The sequence below is a fragment of the Pezoporus occidentalis genome, unplaced genomic scaffold (assembly GCF_034315485.1).
Source record: "Pezoporus occidentalis ecotype Australia unplaced genomic scaffold, CSIRO_AGI_Poc_V1 ctg223, whole genome shotgun sequence".
Lineage (NCBI taxonomy): Eukaryota > Metazoa > Chordata > Aves > Psittaciformes > Psittacidae > Pezoporus > Pezoporus occidentalis.
In genome coordinates, this window is record NW_026914106.1 from 2,190,467 (window position 1) to 2,207,852 (window position 17,386).

Below are 17,386 nucleotides of genomic sequence, written 5' to 3' on the forward strand. Positions count from 1 at the left end.
TCGGCTTTGCGGGGAAAGAGCAAAGCGGAGCCCTCGGGTGGAGGCAGCCTTGGTGGTGGGCAGGAGGAGGAGGAAGAAGAAGGGCGGGAGGAAGAGGAGGAAGGGCGGGAGGAGGAAGGCAGGCTTGCAGGACCCTGGACAGGGCCGGGGCCGTTCAGCACCATGGCCAGCGCCGCCGCCGCGGAGCCTTCGCGCGGGGCTGCCCCACGCGGGATCTTACCGGTAGCACCGACCGGGCCCCCCCGTGGGGGGGGTCCCACGGGTGACACTGGGATCCCCGGGGTGCCCCCCCCTCCCCCTCAGCTCAGTGCCCTCCCAGCCCCCCCGCCCCGGATCCCCTCAGTGATGCCACGGGGAGCGAGTCCTGCGTGGGGCGGCCGCTGTCAATGCAACCCCCCCCAACCATTCCCTCGGGGGGGGGGGGGCGGCACTGCCCGCTCAGCCCCATTCTGGGGGTCACCACGTACCCCAACACAGCCCGGGAGGGGCTGCGGGCGGCGCTGTGCCCCCACGGGCCAGGCCGGCAGCGGGGCATTGTCCGCCGCCGGAAATGGAGCCCTGGTCACTCGCCCTTTGTCCCCGCCCGGCCTGGGGGGCTCCGGACCATTCCACCCCCCCCCCCATCCGCACCGCCGGCGGGAGGGCAGGCTCTGCCACCGGGCCGGGGGGGGGAAACGGCCCCGGGGGTGCTTGGCTCACCCGTTGGACACGGGATGGGGCTGGGGGCGCGGGAAGCCCCCGGTGTCCCGGATAACCCCCCCCCCCCCCCGTGGTGGATCAGCCTGGTCCCGGTTCCTGTCCCGGGACACGGCTCGCAGGTGGTTCCACTCGTGGGGGGGACCACGGCGGGGGGGGGGGGGGGAAAGGAGAAGCGAGGTGGATGAGCCCCCAGCCCTCGGGGTGCCACCCCCCGGGGCTCACGTCTCCATTGACAGGTGGCCTCGCCCCTAAGCTGGGGGGGGTCAACCCTCCACACACACTGCCCCCCCCCCCCTTCCAAATCCCTCCCGGAATGTGTCGCTATTACCGGGGTTGGGGGGGGGGGGGTGTTAATTAGGATCACGTGGGGACGGGATGGTGGAGCGGGACCCGGTGCCGCCCCCCACCCCACCCCCCCCCCCCCGGCCCCGCGGGTGGGTCCTGGGGGGGGGTGGGGGGGGGGGAAGGGAGGGGGGGGGCGGGGGCTGCTATTGTCTGCGAGAATTTGGGAGCCTTTGAGAAACCCCTCCCGCTCCCTCCCCCCTATTGTTGGAGGGAAGATGGAGTCAAACCGCTCCCGGCTCCCTCCCGGCGGGGTCTGAGCCGCTTTTTTTGTTGGGTTGGGGTTTTTTTGGGTTGTTTTTTTTTTCTTTCCTTTTTTTTTTTTTTTTTTGCTTTTTTTTGGGGGTTGTTTTTTTTTTTTGGGCCGATACCCTCAAAGCTGGCCGAGGAGGAGGAGGAGGAGGGAGGAGGAGGAGGAGGAGGCGGTCACAGCCACAACTCGGGATTTGCGAGCCAGTGTCGGGATGGGGTCTGTTTCCAACCAGCAGTTTGCAGGTTAAGTTATATTATTGTCTCAGCCCGCCTCGGCTCCGCGATTATTAATAACAGAGCTCGCATGGGGGGGGTGGTGTGTGCGGGACCCCCCCAGATCCAGCCCCGCAGCACCCCAGCAGCGAGGCCGGGCCCGGCGTGGCCCCGCTCCCCCGCTGCAGCTCTGGGGGGGTTTGGGGGGCAGGGATAGGGTTATTTATTTGGTTTTCACACCGCTCCCCCCCCAGCCCAAGGATGAGCCCAAAGTTTGGGGCCGGTGGTGGCTGTGGGGTTATTTGGGAGCGGGGAGGGGGCGTGCAGCGGGGGGATGCTGACGGCGGGGGAGAGTCTCGCTCCAGCGTGGCTGCCTGGGGACAAGGGGATTTCGGGTGGGTGTTTTGGGGCAGTTTTTCCCCTTTTTTGGTAGGTTTGGATTTTTAGTTGTGTTTTTTCTTTTTTTCTCTTTATTCTTAAATTATTTTGGGGTTTTGTTTTTTTTTTGGGGGGGGGGGAGTGTGATTTTTTTAATGTTTTAATTTTTTTTTTTTCGTTTCTAACGTTTCCACGGGGACAACGGATTTAGGGCCCCCACCGCACGCACCGCCTGGGTCATGCCTTCGTTTTGTCCCGCTCCTGGGGCGATCCCCACGCACACGTGGGGGCAGAGCCGACCGCTCTGCTCGGGTGGGTTTGGGGGGGCTCTATCTTTTTCCTTGCCTTTTCCAGCCCCGGAAGCCCCAGAAGGATTGGGGGGCTCTTTCTGCGGGCCGGGTGCGGGGCGGCTGGGCCGGGGGGACCCGCGGCTCCCCCAGCCTCCTGCTCAGCGGCCCCGTGGGTTTCTCTCCAGGTGCGAAGCCGGGCGAGGAACCGGCCGGAGACTCGCCCAAGGCCGAGAACGAATCTCAGCCTCTGCACGGCTCCGGCATCTGTAAATGGTTCAATGTCCGCATGGGCTTCGGCTTCCTCTCCATGACCGCCAAGGGCGGCGCGACCCTGGACTCGCCCGTCGATGTCTTCGTGCACCAGGTACGGAGCCGGATCCACCGCTGGGTTCTGGGGAGGGAAGCGAGGGGCAGCCCCTGGGAGTATGCGGGGCAGGATGGGGACCCCACGCCGCTTCCCCCATCCCAGCTCGGCATCCCGGGGAAGCCGGGGTCCCCCGGGTGCGTTTTCCCGGAGGTCGGGCACGGCCGCTCCCCCCGGTGCAGCCCAGGGCTCCTCTCCGGGGACCGGCCCTGTAAGCTGATCCCCGAACGGTTTAATTTTCCCATCGCGGTTCCCTGAGGAGCCCCTGCAGTCGGGGAGCAGGTGCCCGCGGGATGTGCTGGAGCAGGGATGCTGCTCCCTCCACGGAAGGACCCGGGGAAGAGCTGGTTTTCCCGCGGTGCAGGGTCCTGGAGCCCTGAGCCAGGCACGGGTGCAGGACTGGGCTTTCCCGGAGTCGGGGATATCTCTGCCCGGGCCCCTTCTTTCGGTTGCGGGTCGCACAAAGGCGTGTGAGGTGTATGTGAACCCGTGGATCCCGTGTTCTAGTGGCAGTTTTGTGTCCGGATTTGATGCACAAGCACCTTGCTGAGTGGGGAAGCCCCGCACGTGTCTGTAATCCTACATTGAGGGGAGTTGTGGATTTGGGGCTGCAGCTGCTTAAACCCCTCCACACCTCGTGGGGGAATGGGTTTGGAGATGGTTTGGAGCAAGCTGCTCTAGTGGAAGGTGTCCCTGCCTGTGGCAGGGGGATGGAAGTGGATGAGCTTTAAGGTCCCTTCTAACCCAAACTGTTTGATTCCATAGTGCTCAAATCGGGGCCAGTGCTTGCGTCTCTGTGATGAGCGTGACCCATGCCAGTCACCCTGGGAAAGCGGCTGCCACCCGGGCTGGAGAGCAGAGTGAGCTCTGGATCTGTACTGCAAGCACAAGTGGTTTTGTGGGTATGGTTGGGAGCAGCCACATGGCATTTGGGCTGAGGCAACGAGAGGTTGATGGCTCCGGGGAGCCCCAGGGCCAGCCCGGCATCAGTGGCTGCTGCTCTCCATGGGCCCAAATCCCCCCAGATTTGGGTCGAGCCTGTGGTCTGCGGATAGGATGGGGGTGCAAGACTGAGCCTGGGGCTGTGCAGGGCTCTCACAGTGGCTACTTCAAGGCAGGGCTATGGCAGTTTAGCAAGCGAAGGTGGGAGAAGCAAATCCCTTCTCATTGACTTCAGCATGGTTAAATTGCCTTGGTCGGAGCTACCACCCTGGGCAGCTGGGATTGGAGGTGAGGGCTCCAAATCAGCCACCGAAAACCGAAACCTGGATCCTGGTGCTCTGAGAGCAAATGGGTCTTTGCATCTCAATGTAGCACAGCGGGACCTGGTGCCCGTGGGGGAAGCCTCCCGCCCTTCTCCTGGGGGTTTATTGCCCATGGACAGTCTGGTTTCCTGATTGCTCTTGCTCACATTCCTGTAGGAAAAGAGAATTGGCTTGGTTGCCTCTGCCGGGAGTATCCCATCGCCCGGGGAGAGGTGCAGCCTCCTGGTGCTCCCCATGGGGTCCCATGTGCAGGGTTTGCCGCATTCAGGAGATGCGGAGAACGCTGGGTGGAAGTGGGTATTTTAGGTAGCAGAGGGACGGTGTGTGTGTGGCTGCCAAGGGGGTTTGGACCACCAGAAGTGGGGCAGCTTTGGGCTGATGTTGTTTCCCGTTCAGGTCGGGCTTTGCCTCCTGCCCCTCTCACTGGTGGCACAAAGTCGCTGCTTGCCTGCAGCAGAACAGCCAGGGCTGGTCTCCCACCATGGAGCATCCCAGCACTGGCTCAGCCCCGGCCCCTCCTCACAGAGGGACCAAACCCACACTCCCATTCCGGGCTTGTTGCTTTTGGGTGGCTTTTTTGTGCCCCTTCTACTGATGCTTTTCCCATCCCAGCATCCAGGCGCTTCCCAAGAGCCAGTGCCCGTTCTGCTTCCCACAGAGGGAGTCAGGCCTCGGAGGGCAAAAGCCACAACCAGGGGAGACAACACAGAGGGCTTGGGGTGCTCCAAGCCAGCTATTGGGGTTTAACACCACAGAGCACCCCATAACCTCCTCCTTCCCCTCTTCATTTACATATGTGAATGATGACCCACAGGAAGTAATTGTGGGAGAAAGAAGGGAATTGGCCTCTTTAGATCTATTAAATCACTTTATTACAGGAACCCGGTCTGAATGGCCCTTCTCTGCAGGGAGCGCGTCTCCATCTCCCTCTCCCTTTATCTGATCACAAAGAGATTAAAATCTCGGCAGGACAGGAGACTAACAGGGCTCTTCGGGCTGCCTTTCCCTCACATTATGAGCTAAAAATGAGGCATTTGGGTTCAAATGCCTCCCCTGGACACTGGAGATGGATTCATTTGGGGGCAGTGAGGAGATAAGGGGGGATGAAGCACAGAGCAGGTCCTCCCGGGGGAGGCAAAGGGCTGAGGGTGGCAGAAATCAGGCTGGTGCTGGTGACAAGCCCAAAGCTGCGGTGGTTCCCTGCGGATGTGGCTCCCGGGCCCACGCTGTGGCTCTGAGCATCGCTTACAGGAGTGTTACAGGGGAAAGCGACCTGGAAAACGGGAGAGGAGAAAACCTGCCCATGCAGTGGCTCCAGGGCTCAGCGCCGCTGACCGGAGCAGGAGCGGGGAGCACAGCTCAGCCCTGGCTCTGCCATCCCGGGGGGCTGTTCAGCCCCTGGGAGCTGCTCGGCTCCGTGTCTCCGGGCTTTTCTCCAAGCTGATGGGTCAAAAACCCTCATAAAGGCAGTTTTACTTGTTACATTTCTTGTTCCTTCTCATGATGCTTGCAAAGAGAGATGCGGGGCATCACTGGTACGATGCAGGGCATCGCTGGTACCCTGCGGCTGCTGTGGCCATGGGGCTTTTGGTCACCGGCATCTCAGTGATGTGGTCCTATGTGTCCTTGTGGGGACATAAGGCCGTGCACACAGTTACACCCGCTGGGGCTGGGATGGGGCCCCCCTGTCCTGCCTGAGTGCCCAGGACAGCATGGAGGGCTTTGGTTCCCCTGCAGTCCCTTGGGGGCTGCCATCCCCATAGCAGTGGCAGCTGGTGACAGGCTGCATCCCCATTCAGTGGGGCAGGGAATGGGATGCAGGAGGATGATGGCTGTTGTTCAGGCTGCAACCTGCACTCAGCTGCAACCAGCACTCAACTGCACTCAACCAGCTCAGCTGCAACCTGCGCTTGTGCTGACCCCCTGCATGCAGCAGGGTTTGGTGCGAACCAAGCCACCAGCATGACATAAAAGCAGAAATAAAAGCACATGTTTGGAGGCAGCTCCATCCCTGAGCAAAGGCAGGGGCACAAGGAAGGACTTCTCTATTGGGGACCATAGTCCAGCCTTCCCATGGGCTGCCCTTTCCCAGCTCCGGGGTGCAGGGCAGGATCCAGCTGGAGGGATCTCTGTGTGCAGAGCTGGGGTGCAGCAAAAGGGGAACCCTTCAGAGCAGCTCTTTGGGTCAGTGCATTGGACCCGTGATGCTCACAGAGACCCAGGGCACGTTTAATATCTTTTTCTGCTTTCTCGTGTGCATCGCTCCTGCATTTGATCTCTGGGACCAGGGTCACCCCAAGGTGCTGGTGTGGGCTGCTGCAGGACGCAGTAGCACCAGCGTTACGTGTGTCCCTGGGGAAGAGATTCCCTGGAGAGAAACTGTTGGAGCTTTGCTTTGGAGAAAATCCAGTAGGATCAAATGTTTGGTTTGGTTTGGTTCTTTGTTGGTTTGGTTTTTGGTTTGTTTCGGCTTTTTAAGTAGCCGCTGGACTAAAATGGCATCTCCGCATCCTGATGGCGAATGGTGAAAGAGAGCAGCTTTATTCCATCCCCACACACACAAAAAAAGCCTCCTGTCTCTGTCTAAAGATTAACTGATGGCTGCAGGCACATCCCTTCCCCCAGCTCCCCCTCTCAGCCCCAGGGTGAGGGGCAGTGAGAGAAAACACCCTTAAATGGTCTCCCAGATAAAATGGCCCAAATGAATGGGATTGCTCCCGTTAAAGCCAGGGATGGAGCTGGGGCCGGCTGGGATGGAGCCGCTGGCTTGGCGAGACCCTGCCCCTGCCCCTCTCAGCTCCAGCGTTTCCTTTTCCCTATTTACTCCCAGTAAAAGTGGGATGAAGACAGAATCCCTGATGGAAGATGCGCTGCTGTTCCCGGCCGTGCCCCTGCTTTAATGTGGGAGTATGAGGTTAACGCTGATCTCGTCTGGGAAGTGCAGGAGGGTTTGGGACCTTCTGGGTGGGGAAAAACACAACTAAGGGAGCTGAAAGTGTGAATTTCAGGCAGGTACCAGGGTTAATGCTGTGGTGAATGCTTTCTTTTCCATAACCAGTATCTACCATTCAATGTTGCTGGTTTATGGTGGAAAACGAGGTGCGAGTGCAGTTGCTTTGGTAGTAAAATGGTTTTATTTTGGTTTTACTTGATTTGGGGAATAAATCCATGGGGTTATTGCTCCAGATGACAGTAGGGAGACACTGGAAAGCCTTGGTAATGTTCTGCTAAATCCCCTGTGCTCGCCCTGATGGGCTCATCACAGGCATCATCCTCTTTATCTCTGCACAAGCCCCCGGAGCTAAGGAAGGACCCTCTTTCCCGAGGAGCATCCGCCGGGTGCTTGTGCGGGGCTGAGGTGCAGGAAGGGACACGGGATGATCCCTGCTGCAAGCCTTACGTGTGTGAGCCCAAAAATAGCAGCAGCGCAGTCCCTGGCCCTTGAAATGCCGGCACCGGGAGATTTCCTGGGTGGTTTGGGAAGAGGGAAGGGCTTTGCTCCGGGATGGATCCATGAAGGGGCTGTGAAGGCAGAGGGATGTTTCCCTGCGGGCCTCATGGCCTATGGTGGCCCTGCTGGGGCATGGGGGCTTGGGTCACAGAGCTAAACCCTGCCCAAATGTGCTTTGGGGGCTGCTTGCTGTGGGGCAGTGCCCAGCTCTGCTGGAACAGGGCTGGGAGCTGGGCTGAGGCTGCTGCATCCCAGCGGGATGGCGATGGCATTGCCTGGTGGCAATAGGAGCTGTGCCCCCAGTACTGGGTGAGCCAGTGCACACCAGTGCAGGAGCCATGGACAGGGCTGCTCTGCACCCAGCCTGAGCCCTGCAGGGCTGGGGGTGGCCGAGGGCTGGGGCTGCTCCCCTGGGAGGAGTCCTTTGGGATCACGGTGGGGCGAAGATGGCTGCACCCCAACCAGGTCAGCGGATGCCTTGGTGCCATCAGCACAGGGACAGCTTGAGCAGAACAAGGGATTTTGGGGGGCAGGGATGCTGTGGTGGCTTTGGGGACCGAGGGGTGCTGAGGCCGGGGTGGGGGGGCAGCGCAGTGGTTGAGGAGCCCTGGGTGTAGCTGAGAGTGCTGGCTGAACCTGTGGGTGAAAGCGGGGTGCAGTGATGGGGGCACAGCAGTCCCTGTGTCCACCACTGGGACATGCCGGGGTCCACCCTTCCTCACCCCTGTGGGCCGCTTCCCCTCTGTAGGGCGGGGGAAACTGAGGCACAAGGCACTGGAGCGGGGTCGGGCTGGCCGAGGTGCTGCGCATGGCTCAGCGCTGCCGCTCGCGTTCCCGCAGCGGCTCCTAACGCAGCATCCCAACCCGGCTGGTTGTCCAGGGATGGACGTTTAAAGGGCTGGAAGGTTCCCGCGCAGCGAGAGGCGAGGTGCAGCGGCCGCTCCGCCCCAGGCCCCTCCGGACACAAAGATGGTTTGATTGAGTGGCCGGGGCTGGATGGGAATAAACGTCCCCTTGTGTCGCGCTGGGGAGGCCACGGGGACAATGGTGACCCCGGGGCTTGCCGAGCCCCTCCGGAGCCTGGTTGGTTGGGAGGGGGTGAACAGGAGCCTGGCGTTTCGGGGAGCAGTGGCTGGATTTGGGGATGCTCCACGGTGTCACCCCTCTGGGAGGGGCAATGCTGGGATCTGTGATGAGGGGTTTGTTGGGTGGGAGGAAGAAGAGGGATGAAGGCACCCGTGTGCAGGTGGGGTGCAGGGGTGATGGGCAGCGCTCATCTGCTCACGTGCTGTGTCTTTGTCTGCCGTAAATAACCACAGAGCTGCTGGAGAGTGGGATGGGTGGAAAAGCAGAGAGGTGCCCACTGTGATGCTTGGTGAGGGGGAACCCGGGGTGGGGGGTCACAGAGAGCTGGGTGAAGCCGTGCCAGCTCTGCTTCTGTTCCTTGTCCCACTGGTTAACTCTGGACCCTAATGATGACAAAAAACCCCTATGCTCTCGGCTATGCTTTAAAGCAGTTTGATGATGAGGATGGCAATGCTTTGTGATCCCAAGCCCAGAGGGTCACCCTACACCCCCCATACCAAAACCATCCCCCCCCCCCCCGGACTGACCCCTCAGCTCCACCATGGGACCTAAAACCCAGCACCCAGCGGGTGAGACCCAGCTCCCCTGGGTGAGGGGCTGCAGGGGGTCAGGGGGCCGCGGCCATGCCGCCCACCCTTCCTCCCCCCACCGTGGCCTGGAACTCCTGGAATTTGGGCAGGGGGAGCGCGGCCGCCGCTGGCCCTTTGTTCTCGCTGGCCGGTGGCTCCCGGCCCTGGCCCTCCCCTGCGCTCCCCCCCCATCCCCAGCATCCCCGGCTTGCTCCAATCCCCCCCTTCCTCTCTTTATTTTTTGGGGGGTGTGTGTGTGTGTGTGCGGAGGCCTGGGAAGGCTCCGGCTTTGTGTGTGGTGTGGGGCAGGGGCTCTGGGCCCCTTCCTTTCAGATGCAGGAGGTATGCAGCTAATTCAATGGGCTGCAGTTTGATTACCTATCTGATAACAGAGGAATGCCAGCAATGTGTGTGTTTTGGGAAGGGGGCAGGGGGGATGCGCAGGGACCACCAGCCACTCCGCAGCTCACATCAAAAGGCTTCGGTGGGGGGAGAGCTGGGGCGCCCCGGCCGCTGCCCCCCTTCCTTCCCTGGGGAGAGGGCGTTTCCTTTGGCCTTTTGGTGGAGGGGGCCGGGGGCCGGGGGGGCGGTTGTCATCCTCACCCGCTCCTGGAAAACAAATCGCTTCCCCGTCATGTTGCGGCAGCTTCTGTCCCAGCGCTTCCTCCTCTTCCTCACCATGGGGGTAGCGGGTGGCTCACGGGGTGTAGCAGTTTGGCTGCCCACGGGTGATGGTACCCAAGGCACGGGCTGTGAGCCGGGGGGGTGGGGGGGGTGTCCAGCCTCTGTGTGCCAGGGTACCCCCTAGCCATGGCTTGGCTTTGTCCTGAGGCTTGGGGCTGGGTGCCTGGGGGTTTTCATGTCCATAGTGTAAACACAGCTGGGCTGCTGGGGCTGTAAACACCCCATCAGGATCTACGGGAGGACCTGGCTCTTGTCCTGCAGCCGCCTCCTGGGCCGTGCAAGTGATGCTCACCATGGAGTGGTGCTCAGCTCCTCACCCCCAAAACGCTGCTGCTGATGGAGTGGGGCAAATCCACCATCTGTGGCAGCCCCTGTGGCCCAAACCACCTCACACAGGGTGGTGACTGACCCCAAGGTGCTGAGACTGAGCTAAGCACCTCCTGTGCTCTGCTGGTAGATGCTTTGGACACAGTGGTCTTGCTTGGGTGATTCTCAGCATCCTCCTGGTGCCGCTCAGTAGTAGGGGAAAGCTGAGTTGGAGTTTGGGAGCAGCATTTGGCTGTTGTGCTGAGCATGGAAGGGTGTTTGCCACTGGTGGTGGGACTACCCAGCATAGCCATGGATGGGCAGAGGTTGCTGTAAGACCCTGTCATGTCTTTGTTGTCACTGGGGACCCCATAGCTTATGGTTTGGTTCTCCCTTCTGGGAGCAGAGTGGGTCAGAAAGCAAAGGTTTCAGACAACCCCATCTGGCCTGCTCTGGACCCCACTCCAGCAGGAAAGTGGACCTGGTGGATGTGGGTGACTTGTCCCAGCCCAATGGGTCTGTCCCACCCAGAGCTGGGCCCCCAAACACAGAACTGGGGGGGGGGGGGGGGGGAAGCAGAAAAAGGGGCCTCAAGGTTTGTTCCTCGAGCTCTGCTGCATTCCCAGTCCCCCATGCGCCCAGGGACACAGGCACCGTGTCCTGCAAGATCCTGCTGAAAACCAATCACTTCTAAACCCCAACGACTCCAATTCCTCCCTCTTTGTTTTCATGTGGGGTGTTTCCACGTGGGTCCTGGTGGGGTTGGGATGGAAGAGGGGACCCGGCCACGCACCCAGCAGCGTGTGCATGGAGGCTCTCGGTGCGGGAAGAATGGGCGGCCGCGGCCCACGTGACGGGAACTCACCAGGATGAATGGGGGAGATGCTCCATTCATAAATGCAGGGTCCCGCGGCAGCCGCGCAGGCGTTGGCGCCGGGAATCCCCAGCCTGAATCCCGAGCCCCTGGAGCTGCTCCTCCCTCTGCCGGCAAATCCCTCTTAACTCTTTGCTCGTGCTCGTTTGAGCTCTGCTAAGACCTGGAGCAAAAGCCCTGCTTGGATCGCTGCCGGGATGCAGTGGTCCTGCACTGATGCTCACGGCAGCACTTGCTGGTACAGAGGGGCAAGAGATGTATTGGCTGCATCATCCAGCTCAGCTCCTTATGATTTTTTTTCTGCTAAAATCATAGAATCACAGACTGGTTTGGGTTGGAAAGGACCTAAAGATCATCTATTTCCAACCCCCCTTGTCATGGGCAGGACTTATGGAAGTGGAGTGGATTTTTTAGCCATTTCATAGCCTCCCTTCCCAGCCTGGGTCTTTATGAAGTCTCAGGTTAAATTGCACTGTGACCGATGTGGCAACCCTGGGAGGGACAGGAGATGTTCCCCACAGTGACAACCCAGGGCCAAACAGCTGCTTAATGAATTATTGGAGGTAATTAAATGGCTTGAAGCAAGGGGGCTGGCTGGGCTGGGACCCTGGGCCAGCAGTGCCAGCTTCCAGCCCCCTGGCCTTGCTATGGGTCCTGCCACGAGCAGGGCTGTATGTGCCTTTGCAAAGCCTTGAGATCCTTTTGTTTTTTTTATAATGATGTTCTGTATCTCCCTTCGAGCAGCCCCAGGTGCCAGGAGGTGCAGGGGCAACTCTTGCCTGTTCTTGGGAACAAGGGGCTGTTTTGGAGTGCTGAGTCAGCATTTTGCAGTGAACCCTGTTGACATTTGGGTCAGAGCTGGCTCTGCTGGCCCTTGCTTGCCAAACCAGTGAGCCCCACTTAGCCAGCTGCCTCAGCTCACTAAAGGCTCTGTGTTACCAAATGGGGCTCCAGAGACTTCATGGAGATGAAGGTGCTTGGTCCCTGATATCCATCCCCCCACAAGGTATGGCCATGGGGGAGATGTCAGCTCTTGTGCCACGGGAGGTGTTTGCTTACTGTGTGCCCGGAGAACCCCCGGCTCTGTGCTGACTCCCATCCATTCCCTGTTCCCCCCCAGAGCAAGCTCCACATGGAGGGTTTCCGCAGCCTGAAGGAGGGCGAAGCTGTTGAGTTCACCTTCAAGAAGTCATCCAAAGGTTTGGAGTCCATCCGGGTGACCGGCCCGGGAGGTGTCTTCTGCATCGGCAGCGAGAGGAGACCCAAGGGCAAGAGCCTCCAGAAACGCAGATCGAAAGGAGACCGGTAAGAGGTGACTCGATCCAGGGCAGGGTCTAAGCCCTGCGGGTACCAGGAGCTGCCCAGCACCCTGCCTGCAGCATGGGGATGGGTTTGGGTCCAGTGGGGCAGGCAGTGACCCCTCCTCTGGGAAAGCAGCTTCCTTTAGTGGTTAATGAGTGGCAGATGCAGCTTGGTGGGGAAAGGGCAGCAAAGCAGCAGTGAAGGGCAGAGGTCAGGGACACCCCGGGCGGCTGCTGCCCTCGGCGGGGGGATCCATGCTGGGCATGGGTAATTTTCTTGGAGAGAAACCCTTCCTTGTGGGAAGGAAAGGGCCGGACGTCCTGGCAGCATCTCCACGGTGAGGCCGGGAGCCCCAGGGCGAGTTTGTGGCCAGCCCTTCATCCCCCACTCCTCTCCCATCCCTTCCATCCTGGCTGCCCCAAGAGGCGTTATCCTGGCTTTCCCAGTGGATGCTGCCCAGCCAACCTGGCATTTCACACACAAGTGAGTTCTCAAATGAGTCAGCAAGGGATGGGGAAGGAAAAGGAAAGAGAAAAGGGTTGTGGCTGTCCTGGATGGATGCAGGATTTCAAATGCACACAAGGCAGCAGCTTCCTCTGCCCACACTGCTCTGTGGCACCTGAGGGGATGAGTGCTGCAAGGGTACAGCCACAAGAGAAACCACATCTGGGGTTTGTCCCAGCATTGGTGGCCAGAGTCCCTGTAACTGAGCTGTTGTCCTATTGCCTGTTCCTGTGCTGCTGCAGACTTTTGGTCCATAGCATGGAACCCTGGGTGCAGGGTCTGTATCACAGGAGCCAGAACCATGATGGAGCCAGAGAGGTGGAACCCCCCCCCAGCATCCCTGCTTTTTGTCCCCATGCTTGGTTTCAGTGCAGGGGTTTGCTGCCATCTCCTGGGTACCAGCAACACCACTGAGCCAGGCCCAAACTGGCTGAGACGGGGCTCTGCAGGGACCAAGCCCAGGGCCACCATTCACCCCCAGAGAGCCTGCCCCACATCCCTGCAGCAGCCACCCATTTGAAGCCCAGCGCTGGCTGTGGAGCCAGACGGGTCCCAAGCACGGCCAGCGGCAGCATCCCACCTCATTGTATTTCTCCTCCTGGAATCTCTCTCCTCCCCCCCCCGCAGATGCTACAACTGTGGTGGGCTGGACCACCATGCCAAAGAGTGCAAGCTCCCGCCGCAGCCCAAGAAATGCCACTTCTGCCAGAGCATCAGCCACATGGTCGCCAACTGCCCCGCGAAAGCACAGCAGTCCCCCAGCTCCCAGGGCAAACCTGCCTACTTCCGAGAGGAGGAGGACATGCACAGCTCGGCCCTCCTCCCCGAAACCCGGGAATGATGGTGGGCGGCAGGGAGAGGGGGCTTCCACCGGGATGAAAAGGCTTTGGCAAGGCAACGGGCAGCCGCGGGGGCTCGGAGGATGGACGGCAGGGTGAAAGACTGGGGAGGGAAGGCAGCAGTGCTCATGGCAGGGACCTGGTGTCCCCGCACAGACCTTTTCCCCCTGTTCCCAGCCTGGGAAAAGCTCTGCCTTTAATCAGGATGGCTTGTTCCAAACATAGGGGAAGCAGGGCCCAACACACCTCTTCCAGCTAAAAAGAACCAAACCCGTATTTCATCTGACTTTATTCTTCTCCTAAAGGAAGCCAGGCAATAGCGTCTCTGGGAGGAGGAGCAGAGAAGCGACACCTCAGGGAGGAGTTTATGGCTCCTTGTTCTCCTGAGTTTCAAACAGGCTCTAGCATGGCTTGGATGAGCGGCAGGGGACCCACTCCTATGCCTGCCCCATCCCGCTCTGCTGCAAGGAGGAAGGCCAAAAGGGGAAGGCTGGCTGCAGAGCACTGGGGAGATGCTGTGGGCTGGCCCCACGGGTCCCCTCATAGTTTCTCACTTGCAGATTGATCTGGGGATTTGCAGTTTCTCTGTGGTTGCCCCACTGCTGAAAGCAGCAGAGCCCAGCTTTGGGCTCAGTCTGGAAGGAAATGGGGCATCTCTGGGGTCTGGGCTAACGCTGCCTGCTGCGGGCTGCGAGCTGCAGCTTGGGGAAGATCAAGTCGAAAGAAAAACACTTATTTTCCCCCTACCTCTTCCTAAGTGCCAGCCCAGAGAGCACAAGGTGGTTTATGCAGCCAGCTCCTCCCTTCTAAGGCTTCTCCCTGCCTCTGAAATGCAGAGCTGGGGAGTAGGAGGGCTTCACAGAGCAGAAATGCTCCTCCCTAAGTGTTGGGCACCAGACATGGGGCAGAGCCAGCTCCCAGGGATGCTGCTGGCAGCGTTTCCCTCAGAGGCTGAGGACAGAACTCTCTGCTCACACAGATCCAGCCATGGCTTAAACTCACGCAGGGCAAAGCCACGTCTCTGCTCCTCCTGCCCACCCCCTACTCCTGGGCTGAGCCTCCCCAGGGGCAGAGGGAAAAGGTGCCCCGGTTGTTATCTGCTGCTGTCCCCCCTCCCCACCGCCCCCCCCTAAGTCTTGCCTTTATTTATTGCCCCGGTGGACAGCCCCCCTGGTCCATGTCAAAGCCAACACCAAGTGAAACCTGCACTAGGACGTGCGTGAATGACGTATCTTTGGGTTTGTTTGTCGTCTTTGGTGGGTTTTTTTTTTGATTTTTTTTTTTTATATAAATATTCTGGTTTTGTATTTTTGTATATTTTAATCTTTAAGAAAAAAAAAGGGAAAAAGAAAAAAGAAAAAAAGAGAGAGAGAGAAAGGACATAATTCCTGCAAGTTATTCTCAGGTATTGAAGCAATCTCAGGGATAAAATGCTTCTGTAGCCCAGTGCTGGACAGAGAGGAAGGCTTTTTCTAACAGCACAAAACCATGACCAAGTTAGTATTGGAAGTGTAGCTCTACCTCACTGGATGTTTGCCAGGTGGACTGTCGTTGTCACGCTTTTCAGTGGTGTTTTTTGGTGTGTTTGGGATTTGTTTTCTTTTTAACTGTGATTTAATAAGAGTCTCTTTCCCTTCCCCATGGACTGAGGAGGAGTTTGGGTCCGTAGATCAGTGTGTGGGGATGGAGAAGCCAGGCAGTGCCATGGGAACAGCTGCTAGAGCCCATTTTGGCTCCTCAACTCCAGATTTTCTCCCAGCCTGGTGGCTTTTGAGGACTGTCCTCCATTTCTCTCTCCTGTTTATGCTCCAATGTCCCCTCCCTGCTGTCCCAATGGGAACACTCCAGTCTGCCCCATGTCCAAGTCCTCCTATTGCCTGCGGGCTGGGATGTTGCACAGGCTCCCAGCAGGCTGGTGCCGTGTGGCTGGGGGCTGGAAAGCCAGGATGGGGGTCCCAGCCTGTTCAGGGGGACATGGCAAGAGCAGGCAGTGGCCAGGGAGGTTGTTGGGATTGAGGATAACCTCAGTCTCCCCTGCCCTAACTCAGCCTCAGGCAAAAGGCTGCTGTGACCTCCTGGGACAAGGGACCTGGTGCCAAGGTGGACCCAAGTCCAAGGGAGGTACAACTGCTTCTTCTTTCTTCTCCCTTCCTGGCTTCTCCCAAATGCTGGCTCACAATGGCTGGGGTAAACTCTGGATCCCTGGTTTTGGGGCATTAACACTCCACTTGCAGCCTGGGGGCTGGCTGGAGCCTTCCTGTGCTGGCATGTCAGGACACGGGTGCTGTTTCTGCTGGGTTTTAGGTAGCAATAGGTTTAGGTGCAGAGCAGGGCTGGAGCAGACGGGGAGCACCTACTCCATCCTCACAGATGGGGCTTGCTGAGGCTGCTGGAGCCCAGTGACCCCTCTGAGGCTTTTCTCTGCCCTGCAGCACACGGAGGATGGAGAGCAGCTCCTCGGCTGCCTGCCCTGCTCCCGTAGTTGTAATGGTGAGGTGGTGGTCTCTTCTTGGGAGGGTGTGGGGAAGGACTTTGTAAGTTCTTGACTAGCAACGGGATCAGTACAAAACTACTTCAGCAAAACAGCTTTTGGCTGAACGGGGTAAATGCAATAAGAGTGCACTGGGCTGCGCGTCTAAGCCTTGCACCTCAGCCCTGCTGCCGTGTTGTTGGGGGCTGTTGGCCTTCCCCTGGCACCTCGGTTGTGGCAGGGAAACTGCTGCCGCCCCTCATTCTGTCTTCAAGAATCGTGTAGGACCTTCCCCCCCCCCCCCTTGCCCCCTGTTTAATGGTTTGGTGTTTTTTCTGCTAGATGTCTATAGTGTGTGTCAAGACCTCTGTCAAACTTCCCGTTTCTCTCAGTATTCTCCTTGATATTGTTTACAAAAGGCAAGAGGAAAAAAAGAAGAAAAAGGAAAAAAAAAATATATAGCCAAAGCATCCAATAGGTTATGGATGAGGGAGAGAGGATGTCCTCTGTGTACTGCCCCCACACAGAGCTGCAAGGGGCAGGAGCTCTGTAACCATCCCTGTCCTAGGCTGAAGTAAATGGCTTAGAGAATCACTCAGGTTTTTCCCCCCCGGAGCCAGCGTGGTACCGGGATCCAAGAAAACAGGGAGTTTTTTCTGTAACGGGAAGCCCCACTGGAGAAGATGGGGTTGAGTTACATCTCCTCCTCGCTCTTCCCATGGTGGTTCTTCCCGTGTCTTGACAATAATGAACTAAATTGCTGCATCATCACCCCCCTCCCCTGCCCACGCTCGGCTCGCAGGCGCTGGGCACTATGCATTAGGGGCCAGTGAGGCTGCACACTCAGGGTCCTGCTGGAACACGGGAGCGTTTGAATGTATGATGAGGAGAAGACGTCCCTCACGAGGGGGTGTCCCCGGGTGCGAAAGCCTCGACTCCCACGATTGTCTACGAGGAGACGGAAGAATGTAATAATCCATGTTTACTGCTAGCAACCAAAGCGTGTTTGTGTCAGACTCTTGGGGGTTTATGAAGCGGGAGGGAGGGAGGGAGGGAGGAACAGGGGTGGGCATTTCCCAAAGAGGTTTCCCAGTGGAGTCCCTGCAGCGGGATCCCCAGTTCCTGCTGCTGCAGGTTTTAACCCCTCGGTTTATTTGAATTTGGTTTTGTACCAACTATGTAAAATGTGTTGTTTTTATTTCCTTTTCTGGAATAATAATAATAATAATAAAGACCATGGGCAGTGGCTGCTGGTGATGTTCTGTGTGTGTTCTTGCCTTCTTCCTCCTCTGCGGTTGAGGAGCCCAGACCCAAACTGGGACTGCCTGTGCAGAGGGAATGGGGATACCCCAACCAGCCCCCATAACCACTACGGCCTTGCCGCACGGGCCCTATAAGCACCCCAGTCCCACCCGCAGCTTGCAGTGACCTGCCAACACCCCCATTGCCCTGGCACGCCCCAACCCTGCCCGCCCTCAGCCCCTCCAGCACCGATCCT

The 17,386-nt window shown here is 58.9% G+C and overlaps 1 protein-coding gene across 1 annotated transcript; it reads left to right on the plus strand.

Moving 5' to 3' along the window:
• The first annotated feature begins 1,444 nt into the window (after positions 1-1,444).
• LIN28A (lin-28 homolog A) lies at positions 1,445-16,908 on the plus strand. Its single transcript, XM_062620808.1, has 4 exons — positions 1,445-1,536; positions 2,360-2,538; positions 11,894-12,078; positions 13,207-16,908. The coding sequence occupies exons 1-4, from the start codon at positions 1,506-1,508 to the stop codon at positions 13,418-13,420; spliced, it is 609 nt and encodes a 202-aa protein (XP_062476792.1). The 5' UTR covers positions 1,445-1,505; the 3' UTR covers positions 13,421-16,908.
• The last annotated feature ends 478 nt before the right edge of the window (positions 16,909-17,386 follow it).